General features: G+C 44.7%; 1 protein-coding gene across 3 annotated transcripts in view; it reads left to right on the top strand.

Annotated features, from left to right (window-relative positions):
• Positions 1 to 12,050, top strand: part of ARHGAP18 (Rho GTPase activating protein 18) — a 99,769-nt gene that overhangs the window by 21,517 nt on the left and 66,202 nt on the right. For 2 of the 3 annotated variants that reach the window (XM_075087599.1, XM_075087598.1), the window contains exon 1: positions 6,639 to 6,820. The exons of the other annotated variant lie outside the window; for it this stretch is intronic. In XM_075087599.1, coding sequence (XP_074943700.1) covers positions 6,747 to 6,820 — 74 coding nt within the window. In that variant the 5' untranslated portion in view covers positions 6,639 to 6,746. Of the gene's footprint in view, positions 1 to 6,638; positions 6,821 to 12,050 lie in introns of those variants that run through there. 3 annotated transcript variants of the gene reach the window in all.

Below are 12,050 nucleotides of genomic sequence, written 5' to 3'. Positions count from 1 at the left end.
ATGGTTTCAACTTCCTAGCCAGGTGTAGACTGAAAAAACCATCCCAGCCCTTACTCAAACCTGATCTAAAGCTGGGGGGTGGGTGGGGCTGGCTGAGAGACCGTGAACCTGAGTGATGGATACAGCCTGCCTTTTAAAGCAGCAAATCATATGTTTATTTTCAAGTATGCTCTCCACACTTGCTAGCACCATCTCCATCTCACTTGATGAGTCTTCAGCTGGTCAGTTCATCCATTCAGTTACACCCCAAATGCTCAATATAGGGGTCTACTTCCTGACTTAAAGAAGAGAGGTGGAGTTGTGAGTTACGGGAATCTTCTCTGCTCCTGCCTCTCCAGTGGGTTTCGTGTTGGTTGCAGAGTCCAAGAGAAGAGAAAAACCCAGGCTTTCTTGCATTCATGTGACAGCACCGACACACAACAAAGTGAATGCACCCTACCACTCTGTACATATCCCTCATAAGAAATTTCAGGCTGAGCTTCGATGTGCAAACCAGTCAGCAAATCTGCTCAAACTGTATCATACACGCATATGTTCAAGTCAGTCATAGAAGGACTATAAGCACCAATGTGAGAAGCAGCCACGAGAAAAGCTAATGTTTTCCACAATACCGTATTTGTGATACAGTCAGGAGAGTATTTGTGATATTGTATGAGGTCACAGTTGCACTACAAGTTCAGGGCCCTCAGGCTCAAGAAAGATTAATTCAAATTGGAACAGATGCAGAAAGAGTCAACGTGGATGGTCAGGAGGATGGAAGATCTCTCCCTGAAAGAAAACCAAAAGCATGTAGCATGTTTAACTCAGTAAAACTCTTTTTGAAGGGTCATACAGCTGCCTTGTGTAAATGTAAAATAGGATTGAACAGGAATATGCAATACCATGCTCCAGAGTTTCATCTTTATTTCATATGCTGGTAGAGTATATCTACCTATGCAGTGAATGCGTTCGGTGTGCACCACATCTAGGTGACACCTTGGGAGAATGAAGAAGGACTGAGGCCATTACATTCTGAAAATAAACTTGTCTTTTCATAATTAGTGGCATATGTGAAGTTATGGCTTATAAAACCAAAATTTTATCAAAACTAGCTCAAGATAAAGGGGGCGTTCAGAGTCACCAGTGAAAATCCTGTGGTGACCAACATTCGTGCTGACTTTCCTTTTTTTTTTTTCCAAAAGTGTCATGAAACATCAGTTGTGGTATTAAGTTTTCCCCAAAAGTCCTATACCTCATGTGGAGATACGCGAAGTATACTAGATTTATCATCTGTTCTCTGTGCTTGTGGATACAGAAATCCATGCCCTATTAAATCACACACCAAAAGAAAGTAAACATAGTGATGTAATAGGAAGTAATGTGCTGCATTTTTTGGTACCTTTCAATGTAATTGAACATATGGTGAATAATCCTTGTAAATAGCTAGATATTATTAGCCCCATTATATGGATAGGGAAAGGGAAGCAAGAATTGATACAAGGGTTTGTGCAAGGTCACACTACAAATAAATGTGGGTAAATTACCACCCCTGAACTGATATACCTCTGGGTAAAATTCAGCAGCCGTCTGACCATGAGCAAAAATGTAAAGCAGGTGAGATGAGAACTTCAACCACTCAGCCCCCTGTGATTTATGTAAGGTAGGCAGATGGGCAAGATCTGAATTCCTCCAGGGGGTGCATTCAAGAAAAATCAAACTGGATAAACTGGAATAAATTCATGTGGTCATTAGTATTCATAGGGATAATCTCAAAACCAGCATTGATATTTACTGTTTCACCTTTTGCAGTCATGGAATTAAGAATTACCAAAGCAGCCACCAGAGTGCACCAGATACATTTTAGAGCAAAGTGCAGGAAGAGAGAGGAACCCTAAGTGTCCCTTCCTTTTCTTCTTTTCTTTTTGCTGTGGGAAACAAACTAGTTGTTTAAATATGTATGTGGAGGGCAGTGAGGGAGAAGGTGAAAACTTTCAGAAAGCCGGGAGCGTGTCAGTTCCCTTACCTGTGGCCAAGTCCTTGCCAATTCTAGAGCGTGATTCATCTTTATGTCCTAAAGCGGAGGTCTAGGACATAGGATTTTACCCTCTTAAAGTACATTTCTTTCACAGACTTTCAGTGGAGCGTAAAATCACTTGCATGGGTGTAGACATCAAGAGTTAAGTAACAGAAATCATACCCTGAGTATCTAACCTGTAATATTCTTTTTTATGTTATTCCTAGCATTGGTTAGTAATGGCTGCAGAACACTGTTCACATCTGTGGTTCTTTATGTAGGGAGTGCAACAACACATGAAGTGTGAAGCTTAATAACGGTTAGATTTCATCTTACAATATACAAATAACTTTCCCTTTCATGTCTTTTCTGGCTGCTAGCTGGAACCCTGGAAACACAATTTGTACAGTGGAAATGCTGCCATTTTATTTGTGAATTAGGTGAGTGAGCTGATGAGACATTTTCTGCTCAGTTTAAAACCCATGTGAACAACTTTTACAGTAGATAATGCTAGGGCAAGGATGAAACTCTCCTGAATTAAAAAATGTGTTTTAAAAGTCCTGAAGTACAGTGGTACTTTCACTGCAGCACTGCATTGGTTCCACAGGGATTTCTGGACCTCAGCAGGAATAAATCCAATCCATCTACTGCCATTGAAGTCAGCCTGTGGATTCGAATTTGTAAGCTCACCTTTTACTGTGTCCTCAAGCCAGTAACTGATGCATCATCAGCAACATAGAATGTGAAAAATCACCCATCACCTATATAAAATATATTATCATATATTTATACAAAATATGAAATTCTGTGTTATTTTTTTTATCTGCGAAAACTTTAAAAAGGAAAAAAATGACTCTGCAGTGAAGGGTCAAAAGCACATGTTGAACACATGCATGTTCAAACCCCGTAAAGCAGCGATGAAGGCTGGTACTGCTAAGAAGTTATCTTTTTAGCCATTGCTTTGTAAAGAGAGCACTAAGCATGAGAACCCTGCGTGATCTGCTTGGCTCTGGTGACTGACTATATTAAGTGTAAAGGCACTGCACAACATCTTAATCTAAATTTTTAAACTCTTTGAAGGGGTCTTGGATTCTGTAGCAAGATAGACTGATTTGTAAACTCCTTCCTCAATGATATGTCCTTTTATCACATAAAGCTACATGCCTCAGCTGGTGCATTCTTATCTAGGTGATCACAAACAATCTTACTTTCCAAATAAGCATTCCCTTACCTTGTTAAGAACATGGATATCAGCTGCAAACTCAGTAATTGCTATCAGTTGGTTTAGGCAGAAGATATACCGGTGAAAGAGTGTGGTGATACTCATGTCGGTTTACAGCAATAATACATCTGTAGGTCAAAATGGTTCCACTGGTTCCAGTAGAACAGCTGGTTCCACTGTAAATCAGGAATAATTTCATCAAAGAAAACGATGCTGGTGTTACGCTGTCATAGCAGTACAGAGTTTGATCCTATCAAGTTGTCAAACATGGTAAAGGAAAAAGTGTGCCTAGAATTAAGCTCCTAAATCCACTTCCATGTTTGAAGCGTGCCGTGTTAAAGACAGATTTAAGAAGGGAATCAGTATCTCTGGTGCTTTTATGAGTAATTTAATCCCAATTCTCATTTATTAATAGAATTTACCTCTTTGTAGATCCTTTTCCCACCCTCCTTGTGATAGAAAAGCTAGAAAAGCTACTCTCCAATTGACTGGTACAAACTAATTCTGGGTTTTGCTGTTCTTAGTCTGCCCCCGCCCCGCCCCGCCCGGCCCATGAACACGGCAGATTCTCCCCTTCTCCATTTGCAGTGAAGGCCTCTTTGAGCAGGCCCTGGTGACACCACACTAGCTATACCTCATTTCTGCATTCTTCTTTTTACAGCGGCCATGCGGCATGTTATGTTGTGCCTTAATTTCGATGCGTTTTAAGATGCTTATCAAAGAAAAAGCTGTTTATATTTTTGTCCTTATAACACCTAATATATAATTTTAGTTTGGGCAAAGGCCTTTGGAGAGCACTCGTTAGACACAGAATGTTTTAAATGTTTTTACTTTTATTTCTGTTATTTTTCAGCTATTCTTTAAAGGAAGTTTTAAAACTGAGTGGGCTATTTGGCATGCAACCAATTATCTGAAATTTTAGAAATGGCCGGGTCCGAAGGATGCTGGTATTTACATTTTTAGTTTTCTTGGTTCAGTTTAAAAGAGAAAGGTTGGGTCCCTAACAAAAATACTTTGCATTCTGCATAGGCTGTTTGACAACTGACATGTGCATTTGAAGAAAGAGCCAGAGGCACCAGCAGATCGGTGTAGCGACAGACATTAATAGGCTGTGTCTCACCTCATGCTGATGTACTGCTGAAGTGACCAGTGAAAACAGACGTGTCCTGTTTGTGTGTTTATGTGAGAAGTTAGGACTCAGTTTTTGCTGCTTGGACATAGGCTGAGAGACGTGGAGAGAGTGCTGTGCTGCTGCAGTGGCAGGACAGGGAGTTCCGCAGTGGCTTCATGTCCTTGTTTTTCTGTGCGTGTGAGTAGGTACATGCTGGTATTGTGTCCCTGTGCATTGCTCTTGGCGCATACGGCTGCTTGAGCTGTTGTAGCTCTGCTGCTGAAGCCGTTGCTGAAGGACTGAAGCCGTGCCTTCTCATTACCCACCCCTTCAGAAACTGAGAACATCTGGGGAGGTGGGACAGCACCACACTCTTTTATACGCACCGTAGATCTGCCCTGATTGAGTTGGTTAAAAAAATCCACATAGTTCAAAACAGGCCTGTTCTTTATTCTAATTTGGATGCAAAGCTTATCTGTTGGAAGTACTACTTTTTTTTTAATTCATTTTTTTTAAAAATCTAAATGTGAAAATTTTGATTAAAAAATTAACAAATCTCAGACCAAAAATATTTTAGCCAAAACACCTTGACAAGCTGCCTACAGATAAAACATAGAAGCCACGGAAGACGCAGACTTTATTAAAACCCACCCCTACCCTCAGTTCTTCATATGAACTTAAAAGTAAGGCAGCAGTTGACCTTCAGTGGTGTAAGAAGTGAAAAGGCACCTCTGTAATGGTTGGTCTATTGAACATTGGCCAAGTTTTCCTGTTCTTGTAATGCTGGGACTTTTCGCAAAATTTCATGATGACATCACCCTTTTTAAAGAAGTTGGGGATGTCCTGTTTGGCGTTCTGCAGAAGGTCACCCTTTTAAGAAATCTACGGTATGGAATTATCTGCCTAAGTCAGTGACAAAATCCAGTTATGTCTGGGTGTCACTTGTGAACTCTGCAAAATCACCAGCTGCAAGCACCAAGGACTCTGAAGGACAAACTGATCTTGCTCAAACATGACGGGAAGTTCTTTCTGTGTGCTTCTCCGCTGGCAGCAACTTCACAGTGACTGTAGGTTGAGATCTGTGCTGCCCCTGCTTGGCAGCACTGTGCTGGAGAACAGCTGCACAGAAAAATGCATGCTCCATCTGCAACTGGATGCAGCTTTCTTATTTCGATGTATGACGGTTTAAATAAGTGAAGGTTCAGACTCCAGATACCTGCATGTTCCAGAACACCTCACATACTGAACTTTTCAGCTATTTAACTGCAAGCAAAGCAGTTGCATTTTTTTTTTTTTAGTTTACTTTGAAAGGAAAAAGGAAATGCAATCCAAGTTACACTCATATTGAAGGTAATCCATTTGCTTATGGCAAAAAGCAATTCAGAGAAATCATGTGCTTCTGTGAATGCCGTCACAAATTACAAACCTAAACATCACATACGCATTTACACAGGGTATGTTGTGGTTGCCATGGGAAAACCCAGGTTTGGGTGTTGCGGTGCAGATCCTGCCTACCAAATCAAAACTACTACCAAGGCAGTGAGGGAGTCCCAAGGCGCAGAGGCGGCCGTCCCTACCGAAAAGCCGGAGGCGACGCTGCCCTGCTCCGGCTGTCGCTGGTTGGTGGAGCGTGACCTTGGAGCTAATGGCGGCTGGTTTGAGGCACAGCACCTCTGAGGCAGCTCCGTCACCTCCCGTCCTTGCCCGACGCTATCACCTGCTGGGATTTTTATAACGATAGCTTGTAATTAAAAAAAAAATTAAAAAATCGCTTTTGTGTATGAAAAGTTAAACCGAACAGAGAATCACGTTGTGATTGAGCGAAACGGGCAACGTACAAAGCAAACACTGAACACGTTATCATTTTTTATTACCGCGCTGCCTTTGCCGCCCCGCAAGCCGCCCCCGAGGGAGCAGCAGCTCGCGTGCGCCGCGCAGCACCTTCGTCCCAGCCAACTCACCCAGGTCCGCAACGGCAGCCACTTTTCTTTCACTGACAGATTTCTTCAGGACGCCTTAAAACAAACCCCAGCCTGACGAAGGAACGCAGGTTTTTAAGACGACGCGATGCACGCAAGCATACGGGACGCTGGCGCTGAGGCGGGCGGGCGGCCGCCGGTGTCCGCGTCCCGTCGCGGCTGGAGCCGCCGGCGGCCGGTGGGAGGCAGGGCGGCGGGGGCCCGCGCCCGGAGCCCGCCCGCTCCCGCTGCCGCCCGCGGGGCCCCGGGTGCCCGAGGCGGGAGGCGGGGCAGGGCCCGGCGGAGGGCGGCGGGCGGTGTCCCCGACGGGCCGCAGGAAGCGCTGCCGTCACCCGGCCCTGCCCCGCTGCGCCGCCGGCGGGAGGCTGGGCCGCGCCGGGCCGCGGCCGAGCCGCCCCGCACCGCCTCGGCGGACCCAGGAGGGACGCGGCGGCGCAGGCCATGAGCTGGCGCTCCGGCTCCGGCGGCGTGGTCCTCACCGCCTACCACACCAGCGGCGGCGGCGACCGCGGCGGGTGAGTGGCGGCGCCGGGTGGCTGGGCCGGCGGCGGCGGGCCCTGCCCTGCCCTGCCCTGCCCAGCCCAGTCAGCTCAGGTCAGCCCGGCTCAGCCGAGCCCAGCCGGGCCCGGCCCGGCGGCAGGTGCACCCGGGGGCGGCGGGGCGGGGGCGGCCGCGGCGGAGAAGCCGAGCCGGCTCCGCGGGCAGAAGGTGCCTCCGCCCCGTGGGGGCTGCTCGGGTTTCCCGCCTTCTTGCGCTAAATGCACTTTGTCCCGCATCCTCCCAAACGGGTTTTCCTTTCTTGCTTTATCCCCTTCCCCCAGTAAGCCCGGCACGTCCTGGAAACGCCAGGCGTTTTGCCGGGCTTCCGAAAGACGAGTGCAAACGGCTGTTGTCAAGGTGCTGGTAGCTGCAAACAGTTCCGTGGGCACCCGAGTGGGTTGTCGGTGTTAAAACCAAAGTGCCGGTGCGGTTTCAGGCTTGTAGCGCGGAGGGTTTGTGGGGTGCAGCGGTGGGTGCTGCCCCGCGGCTTTCGGGGGAGCTGGACCCGGGAATCCTTGGGGTCAGGCTCTCTGTGGGCTGCAGGGCGTAGATTTTCATGTCACCACTTTACTGCTCTGTGCTTTGCGTTATTGTTGTTTTGTTTTAATGAGATGAAGGGAAGGAAGGTGCAGGTAATGACAAGTTTAAACTTTTTAAAGCATTTGTCAGTTTGTGATAACGGGCAAAGACACCAACTTCACTTTTATGAAGGCTGAGGACCCTCTCGTGTCTCACAGCTTTTGTTTGATACAGGCAGAAGCACTGCTGGCTTTTCCATAGCAATAAACAGAGTCTGCTGTGTGGAAAGGAGAGTTTTGTCTTTATGGCCCATTTGGTCTTGTCTCTTCCTTGCTGAAACTGTCAACAAAGGTCCCATTGATAAAGATGGGACTTTTATTAATGCCCGCTGAAACTGGGAAGGTATCGAAACTGGCACGCTGCTTCCATGTGTGCATAGGGAAGAGCGTGTCTGATCAAAGAGATAAAAAGATTATAAGAAGACAAAAGGGAGTACAGTGTGTCACCCTGGACAAAGGATAACTGAGGCACCATGATGTGTCACACCAAGATCCACGGCAAAGGCAAAAACTGAACTGAGAAGTACAGCCTACCCAGCGTTTGAACCACAAAGCCATGCCTCTCTCCTTATTGAGGTACTTCCTTCTCTGTAAGTAATGTTATTTATCAAACCCGCTTGAAGTCCCGCTGTCATCTTAGGTACATATATAAGGGCACTGCAGATCTAGTTGTTTACCGTTGAGTGCAAAATATGTGCATTTCTGCAAGAAAATAATGAAATCCACTACCTTCTCTGTTATTGTTGTGGTTTTATTTCTCATACCCCTCCTCAGACTTCCCATGCAGGAGGGACAGGATAAAAACCACTTTCTCTGCTTCTTGGCAAAACTTCTCAATAAGGACCTGTGTATCTGTAAACTATCAAGATCAGTTCCCTCCTTTAACATGGGGCTGCGTGGTTATGTGGCACTAAGCCGCAGTTGCTCTTAGCCCCCAGAGGCCCCAGACGTGTGCGCAGTCCTGGGGGCCTTTCTGTGTCCTAGAAACTTGTCTCCTGTACTAACGCCGCACGGTTAGGAGCAGTGGGCTCATCAGGTTCTCTGCACCTGCTTTTGGGGACAGCCTCCTGTGTAAACTGAGGGTGTCAGTTTAGCATGCTCTAAGTGTAAATGTAAAGTGTCAGTTTAATGCTGTAAATTTGCATTGCCATGCGAGTATCGGTGATCCTTCACAAATTGTTCTGATGTGGGATTAAGGGAGTGCAGGGGGAAATAAATCTGAAAAGTAGTGTCATTTCCTTAATTATAACAAATAAATACATACATTAAAGCTGTGTACAGGGATTCCCACAGTTAGTTTGCCTGAGTTCCACCGCTGGCAGCTTTACAGCTTTCCAAGCCATGCATGTTTTCCGTTTAGCTCATTAAACTAAGATCCTAAAGGACACCTCTCTACCTTTCTGCTGTGCCACTCTGAATATGGTCCTCAGTCCCGTCTCTCCCATTTTCATTAACCATGATCTCAACTCCCTGGTCCTGATTCATCTGCTCTTTCCTGCCCTGGATCCCCAGTGTCTTCCCAGTTCTGAAGTGAGAGAGGTTGGGAATAGTGTTTTCATGGGGGCAGGGAGGGATGAGAATGACCACTTGCTATTTTTTTGTCTTTTTAAAAAAAACCAACAAACAAAACTTCTGAAACATTGTAACATTTCTGTGGGTTTTTTTCAATTTTTCTGACTACTTACCTTCTTCATCAACATTCCCAAGATGCGCAGAGCTGCGTGATAATAACAGAGCAAATGCCCAAACCTGTATAATTCTGAAATATTTTGTAGGAATAAGTTCTTCCATTATCCCCTGCACAGTGCGTGAGCGTACCAGTTCGGCCATCCAGATTCTGCATTTTATTACTGGTGTGAAATTAGAACTAACTTTGCCTGTTTTAAAAATAACAAAATAAGAACAACTCTCAGTGACTAGGTTAGCATCTCTGCTAATTTAAAACCTGATTTTTAACAAGGATCAGAATATTAGGAAGCCATTGTGATCCAGTGCCAGCTGTAATGAAGCAGCCCTTTTGGAAAGCTTAATAGAGAAAATATGTTGAATTATTTTTTTGGTAGACATTCAAAATAGTGCATGTTAGAGATTGCTTTGACTTTGGAGGGTTGGGGAAGCGTGGCAGTGGTACATCCTGGAAAAAGCGACGCATTGGCTCTGCTCCAAACAAAGCAACATCCTAGGAAAGTGCTATACTTCCTAACCATTTATTTTTTCCTTCAGGCATACGAGAAGTCTTGCTTTGTAAGACTTAAGAATGATCTAATAGATTGTTGAGCTACTTCTCTGTTCTTATTTGGCTCTTTAAAGGCACAATGAGCCTATAAAGTATTTCCTTTAGGAAAGACTTACCTTACCATTGGTTCACTAGGCTAAAATCTAGAACAGCCTTGTTGTGATTACTTCCAAGTTTGACAATTTAGGAATATTGCCTTGACAGCGGTGGTGCACAAAATAGCATCAGAGCTGTCGTCGTTGCCATAGAGAAGTGTATTTCACATTTGAAAGTAACAGTTAAAGGAATATCTTAGTGTAGTGTAGATATTGATTGTGGGTGACCTCTGTGGTATACCTAAGTATTTATCTGAGAACTTCTGTAGAGAAATCACAAAGGCAGATTACCCAGTATTAAATTCAATTTTAATAGCTCTCTTTTCTATATTGCTTTAGTTTTCTCACTTCCCAGTTTTGACCCGTTAGATCGAGTAATGCTTTATTGGCTGTCATGCTAATTGCATTTTGGTGTCATCTCCTTTTTGTTATGCGCAAGCTTTTAAATAATTTCTTTTTGTTTTTCCCATGAAACCAGTTGTTGTTATATAGACTGTGGAAAGTAAGAGGGAATCAGATAGGTTCCAGTCCAAGCCTCTGTTTCAGTGACTGGTTGTAGGCATGTCACCCTCATGCATGTGAAATGTAAAATCCACACCCTTAAGCGCAGACTTCCAGTGCCATTAAAGTTGCTTGCTGGGGAATTTTACCCCATCTACTGTGGCAGAATGGACCGCAGGTCCTGTGTCATATTTGCCAGCCACATGTAGGCAATTCAGACAACAGTCTTCTCATGTGGCTGCATGGGTTGCCCTCAGGCAATCAAATGCCACCCAGAGAGTGCTCTACAGGACTATTTCTGTCCTGTAGAGTGAGTGAACGTGTGTGTGTATGCATATATATATATGTATGTATATGTATGTGTGTGTATATATGTATGTAAAAATATTTTTAAAATGTGATTTTAAGGCTAAGACCAAGTCTGGAGTATTCAGTGGATGGGGAATAGGATATAGCAAAACTACAAATGAATGCATGCAGAGTGTGTGCAGAACTAACTGCATGCATATCAATGTATGAGGCAGATAAACTTCTGCTACAGAGCATTTTCAAGAGCCAAGCCTAAAATGCAAACTGAGTAACAGATAAATTATTTTAAATGTGGTGGCCACTGGAGGTTGACTTTGCTTTTCCCTCCCTCCATGCCTTTGTCGTACCTGGGAGGCTGCCAGTCTGTATTGTCTCCCATGGTGCACCAGGTTGTCATGTGAGTCACGGCCTCCCTATATGTTTCCAGTTCCTCACCAGCAGCCAGCACACGTGCTTTTGTTGCTACTTCCTCTGCACTTCTCTAACTTAAATTGGAAAATCAGTTTGAGTTTTGAAGCTTTGGAAGCCAGTGCATGTTTAACAACATATGCTCTCGAAGGGCTTGTGAATCTTCGTATTGCTAATGACTTCTTAAGAAGGACTGCAACATTTCATAGAGCCCAGGCCATGGCATTTGCTGTATTTAAATCTTGTGTTTGGTTTGCTGGTAGTCACTTGCAATATGAGAACGATCAGATGAGTTTCCCTGAGATGGAACTAAACCCCTGCCCAGTTCTGGAAAGAGTGCTGTAACCCGTAGCTACTGTAAGAGACGATTGCTGCTGCCTCCTCAGGTCTCCTCCTTTGAGTGACACCTTCTAGCCAGGGCCTGCAGTCCCTGAGGCTCACCCTCCCGCTCCATTACTGAATCCACATGACTTTGGGAGATGCCAGGTGAAGCTTGGAACTGTGTGGCTGTGAAACCAGGGGGTCTCAGCTGGGTTTTGCTGTAGAGAAGTGCCCTTTTTCGTGGGTTACTGTGTAAGTCTGCATAAAACAAAATATTTCTTTTCATTTATCTTTGTAAATATGGGTTTTACTAATCTGTGTTCACTGAGGATGAGTGACAAGTGAGGGGCGTAAAATGCTTGGTGTTTTCTACAGACGGCTGTGGTCTAAATCACTCACTCACTGCTTGATCTCCCTGAGAAAGAAACCAGCTGATAGATGTCCTTTGAGCTTGGAAAAATGACAAAGACTCCTGCTATGAGTTTCCCACAATATATGATTTTTTCAAAAGTTGACCGTAATAGACATTACAAATCACACATAGAAGAGGAGTTTATTCTTTCCTTACCAGAATAATCTGCCTCAGTCATTGTTCAAATATTTGCTCACTTTAATCTGAAGGCTTAATAGTTTGCATCTTGAGCCAAGAAGAAATCTAGTAGTAAGCATGAATTCATGCCTTTTTTTCAAGGGCAGTTTCCATCTCCATTCTTGCAGAGAGATAAGCTCCCATTCCTTTCACCCTCTTTTCCTACCA

This window comes from Phalacrocorax aristotelis, chromosome 3, assembly GCF_949628215.1.
Source record: "Phalacrocorax aristotelis chromosome 3, bGulAri2.1, whole genome shotgun sequence".
Taxonomy (NCBI): Eukaryota; Metazoa; Chordata; class Aves; order Suliformes; family Phalacrocoracidae; genus Phalacrocorax; species Phalacrocorax aristotelis.
This window is presented reverse-complemented; position numbering and strand designations above follow the sequence as displayed.